This window comes from Acomys minous (genome assembly GCF_964271855.1).
Source record: "Acomys minous genome assembly, chromosome: 4".
Lineage (NCBI taxonomy): Eukaryota > Metazoa > Chordata > Mammalia > Rodentia > Muridae > Acomys > Acomys minous.
The window spans coordinates 68,566,053-68,587,350 of record NC_140486.1 but is presented as its reverse complement, the minus strand read 5'-3'; the positions used below and the strand labels follow the sequence as shown (position 1 = coordinate 68,587,350).

Below are 21,298 nucleotides of genomic sequence, written 5' to 3'. Positions count from 1 at the left end.
TGCATGGGTTACATTCACTAGCCTACTTAAATTTAAACATAATTCTGGGCAGCTTAATATAGTTTTTGATTATTTCATATTACTGAAAATGTTCTGAATTTATCCTAATGTGACATAATTCATATTCTCTCTCTCTGATAGTGTATCTTTTCCATCTTGTTTTGTTTTTACAGCTTCTATCATAAAACAAATTACTTTACCTGGAAATAAAATTCTGTCTCTTCAAGCTCAAACACCTCTTCAGAATAGTAGAATAAAAGAGAATGGAGCCACCGGTTTCAGGTAAAGAAAAAAAATCAGTAGTTAAAACTTGGTCCAATGTGTGAATGTAAACTTTTAGGGGAAAAGATGGTGAAGAATAACGTCCAAACAAAAGCTATCAATTCCTGTAACACAGTCTAAAAGAGACAAAACTGGTTGGATTCCTAGCACCCGTATGGAGTTCATAACCTGTAACTTGAGTTCCAGTGGATCAGTGCCCTCTTCTGGCCTCCATAGGTACCACACATGCATGCAGTTCACAGGCATACATGTGGGCGAAACAACCATATACATTAAAAGTTTTTAATTGTATTTTACTGAATATAATTTGTAAACACCAGACATAAGTCATACATACGTTTTCAGTGGATTTTTAAAAACCTATTTAATATTAGTCTAGATTCCAGTACTAAATATGTCCAGTATCACCTTCATGTACCCTTCAAATTATTTACCTCTGTCCCCTGCTTCTGGCCAGTCCCTGTTCTTAGGCCTGTCCCAGCAGATGGCAGGTCACATTTGTCTACTATTGAACCTTATATGTTTATATATAATATTATATATACACATAATATATATGCATTATTACTGTTGTCTTTTATTTCCAATTTTGCTTCTATAGTTTCAGGTAATGGCAGTTAGGAGTATTCTGAAAATATTAAATGTAAAATTCTAGAAATAATCCATGCATTTTCAATGTGTCACTCTGAGTAGTATGGTGAAGTCTAGTGCAATCATGTTCAGCAGGTGAATCATCCTTTTGTCCAGTGTGTCTAGAATTGATAGGGTACCCCATATTGATTGGTCAGTTGGTAGCCACCCCAATTATCAAATGAGCCATAGTACTTGTGTTCAGGCAGTTTAAGGCGAGGCTATGTCACAGTGCCTATGATGCCCTCTTCATCTTATTACGTAGGCATTGTATCTTCCATTCATATCATCATAAAAGGGTTGAGTACAGGTTATTTTGAGGACTGAGAAAAAAGAGATTAAACTCTAACTGAAGTATATTGTTATACTTATTAGTAATTAACCTTACTGTTACAATACAATGTATCTCTTCTGCCTGTAAGCTAGTAACTAATACAAAGAGACTGAAACATTATTCAAAGCTGCAAGCACTACACTGGCCAGAATCTAAGCTGCTACCTTTTTCACAATAAACTAAAATAAACTACTCTAATTCTCATAACGTACATATATGCCGAGCACTTGCCAATCTGATCATTCCTGGGCCACTTCTCTCCTCTAACTCCCTTCAACTATCAACTGTCAGCCTTCAGTTCTCCTCTATCAGCTATCCACTCCCAGCTCCTCCTCTTCTCCAGGAAGTCCCGCTCTCCACTTCCCGTCCTCCTACCCAGCTGATTGGCTAAATAGCACTTTATTGATAGTTGTTATATTCACTCAAAACATTCCTCCACAATTCTCCCTTTTAGTCTCATTATAAAAAGAACCTTTTACCTATACATTTATTACAACAATATACAATATACACAGACAAGAACCACAAAACAATCGTTATATTCATGTTATACTCATAATGTTTTGCTGTCTTCAACCCTATCAGAGACTTGAGAAGGAATAAAATTAATTACCTGAGTAAACAGAGAGTGCAGGTTAACAGCTTCCAAAATGAAAAAATGACAGCAACACTTGGCTGCCTGAACTGAACAGTCACTCAAAACTCTTAATACGTTTGAGCATCATCTTCAGCCTTTTGGTCCAGTATATCTGACAGGCATTTGTGAAGCAGGGACTCTTGAGGACTTGCCTAACCTGTCTTGGCAGAGTTTGGCCCTCAGCTCCACCTGTATCCAAGCTTGCCCATTTCAGGCAGAATTCTGTCTGTGGCAGAAAACAAGACTGATTTGCCACATCTGAAGCCATCTCCATAAGGAGGTTCCTCAGTGCTCATTACCTTCTTTGAGGCAGGCTGGGTGTTGCCAGGAGTCAGCCTGTCTCATTTTCAAAGAATCCTCAAAACAATTAAAAAAAAAAAAACTTTAAATGCCATATTCTGTAGGTCTCTGAGGTTTTTGAAGACCTTATCTAAATATTTTATCTTATATATCTATTGAACCTAGGATGTATATTCTTGTGATAAAATTGAATAGTACAATAAATTAAACTGATTTTACATCAATATATAATATTCTAAAGCAATGAATTAATAATAACTTTGTGAGTAACAAATGAGGCCTTAAGTTGAAGAATAGATTCAATAATCAACTTTTTGTCCAATCATCCCTATATATTTCTATATTTTCAGAGAAAAATCCCTGAATCCAATCTCATTCTCTCTCTGATTAAGACCAATAATAACATAACCAACTCCCTGTAAAAAATTACATCTATAGCCCAAAATCTTACCCAACTCTCCTTAAGGGAAATGGGATGTCGTTCTCTTAAGGCTTCTTCTAGCTAATTTGAGACAAATAATACCTATGTAGGGGCCCAAATAAAAATTGGGAAAATGGTTAAACAAGCTAGAGATAGCATTTGTGGTGCAGTCTCTAAATATTGACAAATTCAGGCTTAATAAAGGTCCTGTATGGGACAGTGGGAAATGCTGGACCACTTGGAATCAGGAGCTTCCTTTGAAGCTGTCCTGGGAGCTGCTCTGTTCTCATAATGAACAGCAACTGAAGTGCTTATGGATGGAACACGAAGAATTCAGGATGTCAGCATATCAGTATGCTGGAGGATGAATCCTGTTGGGTCTGATCCAGCATCAGTGTTTGGTACTTTTGTTCTGAAAATATATAATTTCTCACAAGCATTATAAATTTGTAAAACTATAAATGCATGAGGTGTGCAGGATGCACAGAACAATCGAGGCTGATTCTATAGTTTGAGTTCATGTATGTATAGACTGACTTAAGTTATCAGTCTCCCTTTCATCCAGGTCTGTTTTATTTTGACCTCTTTCAAAGAGGAAGTATAATATTACCATTACCAAGGAACATATAATCATTATTTAATTGATTTCAAAACAAGATTGTATAGTTCTAAATGTCCTTCTCTAGGCACAAAGGCGCCTGATGTATATAGGTCAGGCCACTACCTATCTCCCAAGGAAATGCATCCCGTTTTAGAGACAAGCCGGTTGCCCTGAGCAAAAGAAGAGGCATTAAGCTTTAAATAAACGTATGCACACCCTAGGCATTTTGTACTTGAATTTTTACATTTATTGAAGGTGTTTTTGTCTTACCCCTTCTCTCCATTGGGGATGGATGCTTCTACCTTTTAAACTTTATATAAACTCTCATTTTAGAGTTTATGCATACCCTAGGCATCTTGTACCTGGGTTTTCACATTTACATAAACCCCCATTTTAGAGTATATGCATACCTTAGATATCTTGTACCTGGGTTTTAACATTTGTTGCAGGTGGTTTTGTCTCATGCCTTCTCTCATAAGGGACGGGCACTTTAACTTTTAGTTCTAAATATTCTTTTCTAGGCTTTATGGTGCCTGATGTATAGGTCAGGCCGCTACCTGCCTCCCGGGAAAATGTGTCCCATTTTAGAGACAAGTCGGTTGCCCTGAGCACAAGAGAAGGCATTAAGCTTAAACCTTTTATGTATATGAATTGTGGCCTTTGAGTTTTGGGGATCTAACTAAACTGACATGTACTTTGTCACCCTAAGTCCTCTTTATCTTTTTTGCATCTGGTGTGACCATCACCTGTCCCCTGTGAACGTAGCTCACATTTAGAGGGATAAGCCAGCTGCTAGAGCAGTTACACCTCAACTCAGCGTACAAAGGGTTTTCGATGTGGGAGGCATGCAGCTTGCATGTTTGTCTCCCTGCCCAACCTTGGTCCTTACATAGACCAACAGAATATATATCTCCTAGGCCAATTACCCTTTGGCACCAGTTCTCCCAATGGAAGCTCCACTTTTAAGGAGATTGGCTGGCCTGTTTAGAGCAGTGACGTTTCCTTACATAAACCTAAGATTGATGTGTATCCATTGTTTAGATTAGTAAGGACATGTAATCTATTGTTAAGACAAAGGAACATACTTAGTAAATTTAAGGAAAAAATTGTCAGTTTAAATCCTAGGCTGTCTCTGCAAGTAACTTAATTTATCATCAGGGGGTCATCCCCTGACTTAGTGTGGAGACCAGGCTAGTCTCAAACTCACAGAGATCCACCTGTCTTTTTCTCCATTGTGTTAAGATTAAGGGTGTGTGCCACACCACCCTGCACAAATATTTCTTCTCAATTCTAGTCATAATCCACAGAAATCTCACAAAAATTTCTAAGTCTTGGGTCAGTTGTGCCAATTTAGGCTTCAATAAGTGAAGTCCTGTCCACCATTCTTATTGCCAGTTCGCATAGGTGGACCCTTTCCAGAGAGAGCTGACAAACACCTTGCAGCTAGTAAGTTCTGAATTTCAGCCGCTATCAACTCTAAGGAAGAGTTTGGTTCCTTCTTCCCTTCTCATTGTTGGTAACTTAGCCTGGCATCTCTCAGCTTTCTGCCTTTCTCCCTGAACACACACACACACACACAAAAAAAGCCAAAAAGGATCCAAGAGCCTTCTGCCATAGCAACTTGGAAAGGAACCATAGCAGTGTCTATTTTATTATTTGGGTTACCTCTTAGGGAGCTATTCCTCTCACCAAACTATAACAAAGTATCCTTTTTCAAGGGTATAGGTACACTAAATTTGTTGGGTGCCAATTTGTTACAATAAAATGTAAATGAAATGTTCCGCCTATGAAGCCAGTAACTGACACAGAGACTGAAACATAATTCAAAGCTGCAAGCACTACTGCTGGATGGAATCTAAACTGCTACTTTTTTTTTTTTTAACAATAAGCTAATCCTCATAATGTACATATATCCCAAGCACTAGTCAATCTGAACCTTCCTAGGTTTCTCTCCTCCAACTCCTGTCAACTGTCAAATCTCCTCTGTCAGCTGTCCACTCCAGGCTCCATCCCCTCTCCAGGAAGTCCCACCTTGTATTTCCTGTCCTTTTTTCCACCTGATTGGCTAAACAGCTCTTTATTGACAGTTGTTACATCCACTCAAAACATTCCTCCAAACCTTAATGTACCTAATTTACTGTAAATGTCTGTGTTTAGGAAAAAAGTCATATACACAGGGCTTGGTTCTAAGACTCCTTGTCCAATTTGAAGTCTTTAGATGCTTACCTTTTTGGGATGTAGATACTTTCTGATAAGAGGGTCTTTTTTTATTATAGTTGTTTCTTGTTTGTCTTATGGCACTCTTTTAAAAAAAGATTTAGTTTTTATTTATTATGTATAGAGTTCTCTGCAGGCCAGAAGAGGGCATCATATCACATAGATGGTTGTGAGCTACAATGTGGTTGCTGAGAATTGAACTTAGGACCTCTGGAAGAGTATCAGCGCTCTTACCTCTGAGCTATCACTCCAGCCTTGTGTTATGGCTCTCTTGAGTTTTCCATTTTTATGACTTTCATTTTTAAAAAAGAGGTGCTTTCCTTCTTTTACTTTTTCTGTTACCAAGAATCACTTTCCAATTATTCTCTGACTTGGAGTATACTACCCTTTCTTTGATAGTGTATTTTGTCCTTATGCCTATTGCTACCTCTGTTTTCTCTTCCCTGGGGCCTTTGCACTCTGTTTCTGTTTACCACAAGGCTTAGGGTAGGTACCCATGGCGTGTCGGGCAAGCATTAGGCATCATAGAATGAGTGTCTCTTCGCTGAGATTTCTTTCTCTTTTTTCATTTAGAAGTAATTTGTAGTTTGATAGTCTTTGTCTCCAGGCTACACTGAGGCTATAGCTGTTGTTTTATATTGGTTTTGGAGGAAATATGGAAATATTCGAAGACAATGATGTATTTATATGATCAATGTCTTCCAGTTCAGAGAGTTTTGACAAAAGTCTAAACTGATATACGGGGTACCATCCTCAAGATTAAAAGAATACTTCAACATCCCAGAAAGGTTTTTTGCTCCTTGCTACAGCCCTCACACTCCACCCTAGCCCACAGACCACCACAGACCTGACTCTTAACATGAAATTAGACTTGGGGTCAGGGTGCTCCATTAAGCCTCGAGGGAATGTAGCTCACTAAAGTTCAGCTTCTCTTGAGCTACCACTTAAAAATTACAAATTTTTGCTTTATTTTGTTGATGTGATTCTCAGGACTTCATTTCTTGTTTAGTAGTGCAATTATCTGACACTTCTTTCCATGTTTTGTTTTGTTTTGTTTTGTTTTTCTTCCAAAGTATCTTGTAGTCAGGGAAATTGAATAAAGATGTTTTTGCTTTTGTTTTCGAGACAGGGTTTCTCTGTACAGCCTTGGCTGTGCTGGTCTCACTTTGTAGACCAGGCTGGCCTCGAACTCACAGCGATCCCTCAAGGCAGTAGGAACAATATGACTGCATATATAAAGGGAGTGTTCATATCGTAAGACAGAAATGTGCCTGTTTAATTCAGTATATTCCCATCACTCGAGAGTTGGCATCCTTGCAATTTTTACATGCTTTTGTTTGGTTTTCAAATGATTTTTAAAAGTGTTTTATAATTGTTACTAATCACATATTTTGTTACTGTCAAAATTCGTAATCCCATTTCTTTTTTGCAGCAGATTATTGTTCAGCAGTATAGTTACCTATCTCTCTCAGTGGGAATAACAGTATTTCACTCTGTAGCACAGGCTGGAGAATAAAAGTTAGTTTTAGGCACTGTTCAAGTGCCAGAGAAATACAAAACACAATTTTTCATTCTCTTGCCTTGGTCTCCTTATCTCTGGAATTTCAGGCACATGACACTGTTTCTGCTGCCTCTGCTTTCTGTTCTTTTTTTCTCTTTCCATTCCTCCTTTCCCCTCTTTCTTCTTTTGGATGTACTTATGTTTTTGCCATTCCCTGTAAATTTAAAAATCAGCTTGTTGAGTTTCCCCCAGATCTCTGTAGGGTTTCAGTTGGTCTGATCTTGAATCCATAGGTCCTCTGTCTTCTAGGTGACCTCTTTGAAATTATGACCTGCTGTCTGTGAACAGAATTTATGTCCATCTTTTAAAAATACTTTTAATAAAGTATTGCGATTTATTTATGTAGGTTGTATATGGTTTTGTTGTATATATCCAATAGATATGTATTTCTAGGTACCTTTTTATTATTCTAAGTAATATTTTTGATAATTGGCTTTTTTGTTACTAATATAAAGAAGTACAAGGTTCTTAATATTTTGCTACTGGCTTTTCTTATCATTTCTGATCTTTTAAGATTATTTTGGGTTGTTTAGACTGGTGTCAGGAGTGAGATTTTAATTATGGATGACATTTGTGGGGCTTTGAGTATTTTAAAGATGTTTTTCCATCGTTTCATGGTATTCGTATATGTACAGCAGAGTCACCTTGACTCGCATTACAGGGGAACAGCACCATGGTTGGATTTCAGTGACTTCAGCCATTGCATGATCAAATGATGGATGTTATTATTTAAATCTGAGTATGTATTAAAGCAATAATTATCTATTAAAATGACTTAGAAATAAAAATTGTAGTTCAGATTTTAACTTTAGTGTATAGGAAAGTCAAATTTGACCCAAAGATATAAATTCAGTTTTCTTAATTTTATAGCAGATTTATCATCGTGGTAAAGAACTAGAAATAACCTTTGGCTGGGGAGACACTTTATCCCAGTTCTTACCCACACAGCCAAAGACTTTTGTTAGCTACGGGAAATTGCTTATAAGGCAGTTCTTCCTTCAGGATGTGCTCATTGCTGGGTTTTCTGGTGCTTTAAAAAGTGTTTTTGATAGATTCTGTAACTGCAGTGATGGTTTCCACTGAGCTGGTTGAATTCTAGTGTTGCATAATTAATTGTCCTTCAGTAAGTCTAGTCCACCTGCATCCAGAAGTGTAAGGATGGGAGGTTTCTAGCTTTTGCCAGACTTTTGCTCGGTGTTCTTTTGATTGCTTATCTCCACATTTATGTGTATGCAGAGAGGTGTAATGCGTTATTATTTATGTTGTAAATCCCTTTCCCCAAATCTTTTAGCTATAACTTTGTTTCTAGTGACTTTGGTATAAGCAATTTTAAGATCATGTTATGCCTTTTGAATTCTAAAACACCCTTCCTATTACAGGCTCCCAATGATATGCTTCTGTGTTTTTTTGGTGTACAACCTTATCTCATGTAGATACATTTACATCTTTAGTTCTTGACATTAACTTTTCCTAATGAATTGTTTTCAACACTAGTTACTAGGGAGTGATTTACCTTTCTGATTTGAAATGCCACCATTATCATAAAGTAAAATCCTTTTATATGAGGCATATAAAACTGCTTCAATTTTATTTTTATGTTATATTTGGATGTTTTAAATTTTAATAATAATATTATTATTAGTGTGTGTTTGTGTATGTGTGTTGGCATGTATGGGGTAGCATGTGTGAGGGGTCAGAAGACAACTTTGTGGAGTGGGTTCTCTCCTTCCAACTTTACATGGGTTTTGAGGATTGAACTTAGGCGGCCAGGCTTACATTGTAGGGCAGCAAGTAACATTACCTGATTAGCTGTCTTTTTATTATTATTGTATGTTATCTCCTGACTGTGGTATTTTTTAAAATCCAAAAGCATCCAGGTATTATTTGTTATTTTTGTCTTGAACATAAATTTTAGGATCAGCTTTCAAGTTCCATGAAAATATTGAAATCATGTGATTAAGTTATTTTCAGGAAACATTGACTTTTTGTTATGTAGAGGAGTTCCCACTTAGATCCATGGTTTTATTTATTAGATTCTTTGGTAGATAAAATGAAACCTGTTCACAATTACATAAATAATTTGGAATTTTTAGTTCCCATAGGAAAATAAATGAAGAGTTTTGGCACGAGAGGCCCAGTCTCTAGGTTTGAAATTATTTTCCCATGATCTGGTTGTAATCATGGAACCTACTGAAAGCTGCTTCTAGTCTTCATACATTGGCTTGTACATTTCACAGTCCTTCAGAGAGACATCACTTAGCTAACCATTATTAAGTTATTTCTTCAAACGTCTGTGTTGTCTTGCAGGTATTTAGCTAACTTACCTGGTTGGCTATTTACCCTTATGTGTATTTACATCTCGCCTTACGTACACTTTGTTTGAAATAGGGTTTCTTTATGTTTATCCAGCTAGCTGGCCTGAGAGCTTCTAGGAATTACCTTGTCTCTTTCTGCCTTTATATTATGAACCATGTATTATGAACCATGAGGTTATGGACATTTGTGCTATACATGTGGTTTAATGTGGGTTCTGAAGATTTTAACTTGAATCTTCATACTTACCATGGCAAGCACCTCCACCCACTTATCAATCTCCGAAATCCCTATTTTCTTTTTTAACTATATATTTAAATATTTTTCTATGCACACATTAATTATATGTGATACTGTACTATATAAAAGTATGTTTATTTGATAAGCATATACTATACACAGAGCGTATTCCCTTCATTCCTTCATTTTCTTTCCTTCTAGTGATGCTTTTTGTACCTTTAAAATGCTTTACCACTAATTTTTTGTCATTTATTTGTAAATGACTTTATGTAGTTACAGCAATCTAGGAATCATAAATGAAAGTATTGTTTATATTTGTCTTTCTGAGCCTGGGTTAATTGGCTTAAAATGATTATCTCCAGCTGCATTCATCTTCCTAAAATGATAAAACTTCGTTCTTTATGTCTGAAACAAACAATTACATTTTTCTTTATAAATGCTCTTTGTTGATAGACACCTGCTTGGTTCCATAACATAGCTATTGTTCATAGTGCTATAATAAACACTGTGGATTTGTGAAGCAGGAACTATTGAGGACTTGCTTACTCTGTCTTGGCAGAGTTTGGCCGTCAACTCTCCCTGCATCCAGGCTTGGCCATTTTTAGGCAGGATTTTGATACATTGGTATAGAATTCAAATTTAAGATTACTCTTCACATTATATATATTTCTGCTGTAATAAATATGAGGTATTTTACCTGTACAACTAAAGTAGAATACAAGGTTGACCTCCAACACTTTGAAAGTGTTATTGCAGGCTGTTTAGGATAGTAAATTATACAAGCTAATTGTTAGTTGATCAAATCATGGTCCTATCAATTACTAGTCTATTTTTATCACAAGAATATACATCCTAGGTTTAACAGATAGATATGATTCTATCGATAGATAAGGTAAAATAGTTAGATAATGTCTTCAAATCCCTCAGAGAATATGGGATTTAAAGATGTTTTTACTATTTTAAAGGTTCATTGACAATAAGACATGTTAACTCCTGTTAATACCCAGCCTATCTCAAAGAAGATGATGAGCATCAAAGAACTTCCTTATGGAGGTGGCTCCAAATGTGGCAAACCAGCTACTGGGGCAAAATGTCATAGTTTCAGCCACTGAGAGAATACTTTTTTTGTTTCGTTTTGTTTTTTTGTTGTTGTTGTTGTGAATGTGACTTTTTCACTAGAAAACTCCTACTTTGTATTTAGCTTCTTGGTGCATCTGGGATAAATATTAGAAGTTCTGTAGTGTTTAAAACACCAGAGGGCACCAGAGACTCAGTTTTCATGTAGAGCAAAGTATGTTGTATTACTGCTAAATTTGATAGTTGTATTAATATTTCAAGGGGATCAAGTTCTCTGGTATGTTTTAAATGTGCTTGCCTTTTGTTTTGTGTATTGCATGTTGTGTATATAAATCTATCAATAGTATCTATTGTTTATGTGCTGCTGATACATTAATCATTTTAGGATAGTGATTTTTAAAAAGAGAGGAAGAAAAAAAAAAAAAAGGTCAGGTGGCCAAACCAAACTGCCATCCTGGAGCTAGTAGGGAGACGTAGAAAGCCCATTCATGTCAGCTAGGCTTGCAATAGATTTGGCATGGTGTTAAAATTAAATTACAAGATGGGCGCTAGCTGCCTGACATGCCACACAGGCCCTACGCATCGTGACTTGGAGATGAGACCATGAAGTCTTTCAAAGCTGTCAAACAGTACTCTATAGAAATTATCTGCAGCTGCCATACTTTTCATTTTGAGTGAGTGAATTTATTGTGCAGATTGCAATTAAAAGAACAAAGAGTAAGTAGCAGCTAAACACCATCGTCAAATCAGATGTTTACCACACCCAGCTGAAACGGCTTGGCAAACCCTGATACAGCAGCCATGCTAGAGTAACCATTTGAAAGACGTAGGCAGAGCAGAGCGCCTTCTGGAATGAGCTTCCAGCTTCTCATCCCACTGCAGGGATTGTTGTAACGTAGGATAACCAAGCGTTAGCCTACATTAGAAGTAGTTTCCCTTCCAGCTGATCTCAAGAGTGCAACATTTTTAATGCCTTAGTGGCTGTTGTGCAGCGAATCATCCTGCCCCAGCCAAGGGTCTTGAGGACACTGGTGATAAATATACTTGAGTCTGAGATTAGTGGTTTTGATTTACTTTCAAGAGGTTGTAATTGCTCCCCAGAAAGTCCAGATAGCACATGGCAATTTACCAATATAATTTATATTGCAGACATAGTTTATCATAGTAACTGATGTCCAGGAAAAATCTTTTTGCTTAAAGACATTACAAACTGATGAAAAGCCTTAGAGGTGAGCACACCATAAGCAAAAGTTAAAGCTATGAGGCCTGGATAGTCATGCCTACCCAGGAAGAGAATCAAAGATGCTGATAATACTGTTGGGATTCATGCTACAGATTTCTTAGCAGAACTGATATAACTGAGAAGGTGCAAATACAGGAAAAGGCTGATGGATACTTTTGAAACTGCTTAACACTTGCTAGTATAATATAGATCAACACTTTTAGAGTTACCCAATAAACTTGCTAAATTTTTGGGTTCTAGGATTACCCAGGATGAAATATCTGGAGACTAGAAATGACTAGAATCTGTTTTAAAAACCTTTTGAAGTATTTCTGTTATGCATCACTGTTACCTACTGCTTTCAATGTAGTCTGAAGAAAAGGATTTTGAAACATACTCTTTGAGGGCGTTAAAAAGGTATTGGTGATATGAGATAAGATACTCACAGCATTTTAGGGAGGGTTAGGAGAGGAGCGGATGGCAGTTATTCTGCTCTATCGCTCACTCGCTCGCTTGTTACTCGTGTAAATTTACAGTTGCTTACATTTAAAGTTATTTATTTTAATATGATGTTTTGTTATTTCGCCCTTTAAAAATAGTCATGCTTAGTTTCTACTATAGTTTTAGCTTCTAATACGGCTTTCCGCTAAGAACACTTACTTGATCGGTATGGTTTCATTTTCATTTTCTAGGTGGGTTGAGTCATTTTTAGGTGGGAAGAGTCATACTGACCACAGGTGCCTTAGAAACTGTTAAAGCAGAGTCTGAAATCTTGGTGTCTCTACATTTACAGTTCCAAGTGTGGTTCCTATTATGTAGGTGTGCTTTTTAAAGAATAACAGAGGACTGCTGCTGCCGTGGCTCGGTTGGTAAAGTGCTTGCTGTGCATGCCTGATGATCTGAGTTTGATCACAGGAACCACAGTAAAGGTGGAAGGAAGAAACGACTTCATGGAGTTGTTCTCTGACCTACATGTGTGCCTCCCCACCCCCGCTTTTTCTTTCTCCCTCTCCCCATCCCCCACACTCCTCTATATATAAATATAACCTTCTCAGTCTGTATGGATCATAAACCTGTAAGGATTATGATCTCAGGGCTGATCCTACCTGTCTGCAGTCCACCAATGAAATCTATTCTATTTCTCTTTCCCAGGGAGACCCATGGGTCCACCCTTGAGCCCTTCTTGTTACTTAGCCTCTTTGGGTGTGTGGACTGTAGCGTGATTATCCTTTGCTTAACAGCAAATATCCACTTATAAGTGAGTACATACCATGTTTGTCTTTCTGGATCTAGGTTATATCACTCAGGATTATTTTTTTTTCCTAGTTCCATCCATTTGCCTGCAAATTTCATGATGTCATTTTTTAACAGCTGAGTAATATTTCATTGTGTAAATGTACCACATTTTCTTTACCCATTCTGCAGTTGAGGGACATCTAGTTTTTTCCAGTTTCTGGCTATTATGAATAAAGCCGCTATGAACATGGTTGAACAAGTGTCCTTGTGGTAGGGTGGGGTGTCCTTTGGGTATATGCTCAGGAGTGGTATAACTGGGTCTTAAGGTAGATCAGTTCTATCTTACGTCTGCCAGAATGGTACAAGTGACAGCTCAAGGGGAGCACTCCTCCATTGCTGATGCCACAGAGCCACTTTGAAATCATAGGGCAGTCCACAGGACATTGGGAAACACTCTATAATGTTACACATTCATGGATACTGTGTTATGTTTTAATACTTACATTTAGTGTATATAGTTCAAATCAGAGGAATGTGTTCTGTCTTGAACAATCGCCATCTCTTTTTGATGAAAACTTTCATGATCTTTCCTTGTGTTTTAGTTTTGCAACAGGTCGTCAGTTATTGTTTTCTGTAGTCACTCTACTGTACAGCAGAGCACTGAAACTCATTATCCCTACTTACTTTTAACTTAGTACCCAGGGAGGCTGGGCCTTTTTGAAATATTGTAGTTAGGCCTTTTTGAAAGAATTTCTTTTGTTTTGTACTTAGAGTCTGATCCTTTTTAGGTAATTATATCTACTATTTTTATGCTTTGTGTTTAAATATTTAATCTTTTTTAAAGATTTATTTATTATGTATACAGTGCTCTATCTGCATGTGTGCCTACATGCCAGAAGGCATTAGATCACATTACATATGGTTGTGAGCCACCATGTGGTTGCTGGGAACTGAACTCAGGACCTCTGGAAGAGCAGTCAGTGTTCCTAACCTCGGAGCCAACTCTCCAGCCTGTGTTTAAATATTTAAGTTTGGGCATAGCACTTAATTTATATCACTTGTAAGTTGATTTTTAGAACTATTGAAAACTTTGCATGTTTAATAGATGGAATTTATTTTTATTTTCTCCCTCTCTCCTTCCTTCCTTTTTTTTTTTTTTTTAAGACCTTGAACTCACCGAGATCCACCTGCCTCTGCCTTCCAAGTGCTGGTGTTATAGGCATGTGCCCCTGCACCCAGCTGGAATTTATTTTCTTTATTATGAATGTTTCATTAGTATTTATTAATTGGTTCTCTTTTTTTCTTTCCTCTAGTACATGCATACCTGTAAATGTTGAGCTATTAGTAGACTGCATGATGGTAAAGCCATTGTTCTTTCTTTTACTTTAAGCTCTATGTCTGTGGCATCTTTCTTTCATTTGGCTCACGTCTATATGTTTATGTGGGCACTCTTTCTCCATAACCTTTACTGTGCTGCTTTTTTTTATTTTCTGGGACAGCGTTTTTCTGTATAGCCTGGCTGTCCTGGACTCACACTGTAAACCAGACTGGTCTCTAACTCACAGAGATGCACCTGCCTCTGCCTCGTGAGTGCTGGGATTAAAGGCCTGCACAACCAGACCCAGCAACATGCTACTTTTTAAAGATGGACACTACCTGATACTTTTTTCTTGAGTATTTGATAATTATAATTTGTTCTCTGTGGAAATGTATCATCACTAGGGGATATATAAATTAAACTATTTGACACACAGTCTGTCATCTTTTTGTGGAATACTGTTTAATATAAAATGTTAAACTTTTCTGCATAATTAGTATGTAAATCATGATCAGCAATTAGACTGTTAAAACATATGGTGAAAAGAATGCTCAGAGGGAATTTTATGATATTCCCTTTTCTTAAATACACATCCTCATGTTAATACTATAGCCAAAAACAACAATCTTATGAGATTAATTTTACTGGTGTAAAGCAAGGAACTAAACCTATTTCATGTTTGTTTTTGTGTGTATGTATATACATGTGTGCAATTTATGTTTTGCATATAAGCCTTTTATAGCTAATTTCTTGAGAGTGTGTTTTTTTGTTTTTATTTCATTTGGTTTTTTGTTTTGTTTTTTTGAGATCTAAACAATTAAAAATTTTATTTTAGAGTAGTTAGGCAGATAAATAATTTTTCATGGGACTTTATGTGATAGGACTTTTTTTTGACCTAGTGTTTCTGCTGCCATTAAATGGAATAGTGGAGTGCAAAAGTGAAATCTCAGGGGCTTTTAACAATCCAGGATGAAAGCAAAGAGTCCGCTTTCATTTCCTTGTCTTTCATTGTAGGATTTGTGGATGGTTGGGGTAAGTCCAGATCCCTCCTGGTGTGTCTCACTTACCAGAGAGGAAAAGATACGTTCTGGAACACACAGCAGGTTCTGATTTCTCTTCCAGGAAATGTGCTCTTGTGCTTAGCGATGCCAGTTTAATTTTAAAGGTTTATGGAAAGAGATAGACATTCTTCAATTCACTTCTTGGGTAAACTCAATAAAATAATTTTATTATTTATAAGAAACATATCTGGTTTTCTTTTTGTTTTTGTTTTTGTTGTTTTTCCCCTTTCAGCAGGCTGACGTTGAACTGGCTATGTGGCCAAGGATGACCTTTGACTCCTGATTCTCCTGTCTCTGCTTCCCAAATGCTAGGATTACAGTGGGTACTACCATACTTGGCTAAGACCTATGTTTTTTTGTACTCTGAAATCATGTGTGTACATGCAAGTATGAGAGCAAGAGTGCGCACGCACACACACCCCAAAATCATAATCTTTTTCCCTTTAGAGGTCAAGATGACATCAATGATGTGACTTGTATGGCAGAGGTCAACCTTGATGAGGAAAATGCCTGCATCTTAGCAACACATTCTGAATTTGTTGGCACACTCATTCAGTCATGTAAAGAAGAACCATTTCTTTTCATTGGAGCTCTGCAAAAGAGAATTTTAGACATTGGTAAGTATAGAGTCATGATTATTGACCTGATAGAATGTTTGTTGAGGGGAAATGTTATTTGAAAGAGATGGCCTTGAACTCTAAACCTTAGATAAAGCTCCAGAAATAGTCTAAGATTTTCTGAGTATTACAGAATGAAGCATTTTATTTTAAAAATCATCACTACAGTCTTTTGTTTCTGGGGTTGCTAATATAACTTAATAATTTGCATGAATATTTAATGTGTATTTTTACATGATATTTCTTGTTGGTCCTTAGGAGTGTGTGTATACAAATGAAAGCTTATATTAGATGTGTTTGTAAATTATAGAAATATCTTATGAAAACCAGTCTCTTTTTTTTTTCTTGAATCAACCGTACATTTTAATTTCACTCTTACTGTATAAGAAAGCTGAGCTAGAATACAGATACAGAGTTTTTAGGTGGCTGCAGTGAATGAGGAAAAATAGAAGAGAATGTACTCTTTATTTGGAGCCAAATTTCAATAACTATAGATTTTTTGTTTTGTTTTGTTTTGTTTTCTGAGACAGGGCTTCTCTATGTAGCCTTGGCTGTCCTAGACTCACTTTGTAGATCAGGCTGGCCTGGAACTCATAGCGATCCACCTGCCTCTGCCTCCCAAGTGCTAGGATTAAATGCATGCACCGAAGGCATGCTTTGGATATTTTAGATAAATTGTTTCTGTTTTATAAGTGTATGATTATTATTTTCAAAATTCTCTTTTCAAAGCACTAATCTTTAATGCTCATTTTCTTTAATCATGAAACAGCTTGCCTACCCTATGTCTAGTTGTTATTTATATTTATATGTAAAATTTGTGTGTGTGTGTGTGTGTGTGTGTGTGTGTGAGAGAGAGAGAGAGAGAGAGAGAGAGAGAGAGAGAGAGAGAGAGAGAGAGAGAGAGAGAGAGAATTTGTATGTGAGTGCTGGTACTCTGGAAAAGCAGCGTGTGCTCTTAACTACCAAGCCATCACTCCAACCCATATCCAGTTATAACTGTAACCATTGGATTGTGTTAAAAATTTACTGTTCTTTGTATAGAAGGTCCAACTAATTGCTTATGCTGAGTGTTTTAAAGAAGTTGTGAATTTGTAGTGGGTTTTTCTTTTCCTCGTTTCATTCTGAAACAAGTTCAGTTTTGTTGCAAAGTAATGAGTTACATTTTGAGGGCTTAGTTTAAAAGAAGTTGAATGATTTTAAAGTCTTCTCCCTATTTAGTTTTCTATATAGACTACATTTTAAATTAAAATTTACTATGTGGTAATGTCAAAGTATATTTGAGTTTTAATTAAATTATGTTTTGCTATAGTTAAGCCTTTGACGAGAATATGGGTATGTATTATATAAATTAGCATACAAAAATAAAAATTTTAAATATCTGTGAAAAAAAAATATATATATACACACATACATACACACACACACACACACATATATGTTTTTTAAAAATCACAGAGACCTGGGGAAATGGCTCAGTTGATCAAACACTTGCCCTTCAAGTATGAGGGCTGGATCCTCAGTACTCCACACACACATGAATGAATACACACACATAGATATGTACAACACATACACGCACACATATCTTTAGAAATACATCTACCTTAGATACATCTTCCTGTATCTTTTGGTTTGCCTATCTCTCTTGATGCAGGAAGTTTTACTGTTCCTAAGAAACAGTTGAAACACTGATAGGATTGTTTGTAAGTGAGCTATACTGTTCTTGTGTTTGTCATTTCCCCCTCTAAGTTCCTTCCTCATTACCATCACCAGAATAACATTTTTTTCATAAAAGAAACAAATTATTGAAATTGATGGTGAAACGAGGAGGTTTTGAGCATATTTCAGCTCATATTTAATAGGTTAATTTATGGCAACATGAATAGTGCAAAATATAATTGGTTAACAGACAAAAAGAATATAGGTATGTTTTATAGATAAAAAATTAACAGTTTTATAATTTCAGTTCACTGAAATAAATGTCATGAATTGTTAACAGTGTCAACCAGGGTAAAATGTGACTTCCCTTTTTTTTTAATTACTAAAATTAACAGAGTATAGCACTAATTTCTGCAGTTACCATTTTCCTTCCTGAACACTAAACTTGATTTGTGTTCTTATTAACTTTGTCCTATAAATGACCTTGCAAGGAGAATGATTCTAGAGGCTAAGGGAAACAATGTCTATATATTCTGAGGCTCCAGGCTAGGTTTTATTAATGTAATGTCTAAGATCTTTGAAGTTGTGACTTTACCAGGAAAATCATAATCTCCGAACCTTTATTCATAATGGGTATGACTTCCAGGGGGAACTGAATACCTGCTGTGCTAATTATTTCAATTATAAGCCACTACTAAAACATGTAATGGATTTTCTCTGCCTCTACAGGTAAAAAGCATGACATTACGGAACTTAACTCTGATGCTGTGAACTTGATCTCCCACGCAACACAGGAGAGATTACGAGGCCTTCTAGAGAAACTGACAACAATCGCTCAGCATCGAATGACTATTTATAAGGTAAAGGAAATTATTAAGGAAGTACAAACTAATATCTCCTTTAACCGTATTAAAGGTAGTTTCATGGATAAGGGTCCATTTCTCGATGTGTTTTTCGAATGGTTTAGACTTATATTTCATGTTGGTAGGAAAACAGTTTCCTTGATTGCTTTACTTAGATATACTTACATAGTAAATAAAATTAAGACAGAATTTGGAGTAGTGTCCAAAGTAAGTTTGTTGTTGTAGATTGGAATATGCACCTGCTTTGTCTGAGGCTCCTCCACAGGCCTTGATTAGGAAGGAGGTTTGTAGGCTGGAATATTGGTTGGTGTGTTCTCTTTGCTAGCAGCCATACGCCTGTTAGTTAGTTACAGGATGGCAGTGAGGGCTGGTGCTGCTGCTATCCGTTACTGTTCTAGGCATGCTGTGTGGAAAGACTCAATGGAGGAAGAGCCTGTCTAGTTCCTAGCAGTATAACAAAATGACTTGCTGTTACCAAGATGAAAGCCTTTATTGTGTTTGAATTGTAGTTTTTATTGCTTCTTGGCCTTTAGGGTAAGATCAGTTGTGAATTGAAGTTTCAGGCCGGCAGATACACTGAATGACTATGGATTTTAAGAAAAGACAATGGGGTGAAAAGGAATAACCCTTTTCTTTATTAAAAAGTGTTGAGAGCTAGATTTTCAACATGTTGGTAAATAGGTAACTTCATGAAGTTTTAAGTTTGTAATAAGGGTCATTTATTGCCAAAACAATGTAGCCACATAGATTAAAGAAAATCCAGAGTATCTGCTGCTGTCTCCCTAGTGAACTTGCTGGAGAAATCATCTTACTTTCTGTTTCATGTATAACTTCAGAAGACCTATAGCTGTTAAGATCCTTACTTTCAAAATTTTTGTGAGAATTTGACAGACTGCCTTAAAAATATGGAATAAATATCAGAAAATGCTGTGGAAAACAAAGTATCAGTATTTGTTTTTATGTGAGTCTAGGTATTTGTTCATTTTTGTAGGTTATCTATTATTTTTGTCAGTTCAATTGATGGCAGTAATTGCACTTTTGTTTCTGATTCTTCCCTTTTGTCTTTGTTATCTAGCTAATAACTTCCTTATTTTATTAGTCATTACAGAGAACCAGAAATTTTTGATTTCACTAACTTTGCTTGTGTGTTCTCAATTTTATCTATCTCTCTTTTGGTCTTTCTTATTTCCTTTGTTCTACTAGTTTTGGGATTAGTTTTGTTTCTTTTTTAATTCCATAAGATGTGAAATCAAGGTGTTTGTTTGAGATCTTTCTTTTGCATTTTGCACGTCTTGGAGTATTGTCTTTTGTTTTGTCTCTACCCCCTTTGACTCACTAGTTGAGTGTATATTGTTAAATTTCCACATTTTTGTGAATCTTTCAAGTTTTTTCAAGCTTCACTCCTTTGTAATAAGAGAAGAAAGTTCATATGATTCAAATAATTTACATTCATTGAGGTTTGTAACCTAATATATGGTGTCTCCTAGAGACATTCCTAGAGAGTGTCCACATGCACGTGAATATCGAGTATGTCTTTTGTATTGATATATAACTGTTATCTAGCTGGTTTATAATGTTGCCATCTGTTTTTGTTGTTGACTGTTTATATGAGTGATACTGAAACAAGGTATTAAGATTGTACACTGTTTAGTTCAGTAATAGATGTGTACACGAGGCTCTGGGTTCAATCTTTGATACCAAACAAAAAGTTGTAACAAAGTTTGGTGTATATTTGAAGCCTTTGTTGTTGGATTTGTATAACTTTATCACATTTATGTTATTAAGACAAAGCTTAAGCTAATTAGCCTAAATAAAGGTTTAATTTGGCTTACAGATATGGAGGTTCTATTCTGTGGATGACTAGTCTGATTGCTTTGGTGAGGCTTCATGACAGTACCATTTCTGGTGAAGCAGAGGGGTTGAGCTCAAGGCAACCAGGAAGCCATAGAAAATAAGAGGGAAGACTAATGTCCTAATATTTCCTAGGGTCTGTTTACCTCTTTCCATTAGCACATTGGCTTGTGACCACACAGGTCATTGAATACTTAGCCCTTTTATTAATATATATCATCCCATTCTCCCTCCTTGCCTCCAGTTAAAAAACACTTGACTCCCTATGTGACCCAAGTAGGGCTTGAACTTCTGGGTTCAAAAGATCTCTTAGCTCAGTCTTTAGAGTGCCTAGGGTTACAAGTGCATGCCTTCACACCTAACTTTATTATATTCATAGATTTTGACTTAGTCTATTTTGTTTAATATTGTCATAACAGCAAAGCTTCCTTTTTGGTTCTTATGTTTTTGTAATACCTTTTTTCATCTTTTTCTTTCAAACTATCTTTTTAATCTTACTTTTGTCTAAATTTAGTCTCTTGAGGTAGTATATGGCTGAATAATTCTCCTAATCACTACTTTTTGATTGGGGAGTGACTTAGAGTTTCTGTTGCTGTGAATGATACTATGAGCAAAAGCAGTTTAGGAAATAAGGAGTTTATTTGGCTTACACTTCCACATCACAGCCCGCCATCAAAGGAAGCTAGGGCAGGAACTTTAGTGAGAGCCTGGAGGCAGGAACTGAAGCAGAGCCATGGAGGAGTTCTGTTTACTGGCTTGTTTTGCAGAGCTTACTTAGCTTGCTTTCTTACATAATCCAGCACCACCTGCCCATGGGGGTACTGCTATAAGTCAGCTAAGCCCTCCCACATCAATTAT

General features: G+C 36.4%; 1 protein-coding gene across 2 annotated transcripts in view; it reads left to right on the top strand.

Annotated features, from left to right (window-relative positions):
• The window catches only part of TAF4B (TATA-box binding protein associated factor 4b), a 108,851-nt gene that overhangs the window by 44,947 nt on the left and 42,606 nt on the right, over positions 1 to 21,298 (top strand). For both annotated transcript variants that reach the window (XM_084780218.1, XM_084780217.1), the window contains 3 exons: positions 174 to 282; positions 15,898 to 16,067; positions 18,456 to 18,586. In XM_084780218.1, coding sequence (XP_084636344.1) covers positions 174 to 282; positions 15,898 to 16,067; positions 18,456 to 18,586 — 410 coding nt within the window. The remainder of the gene's footprint in view (positions 1 to 173; positions 283 to 15,897; positions 16,068 to 18,455; positions 18,587 to 21,298) is intronic.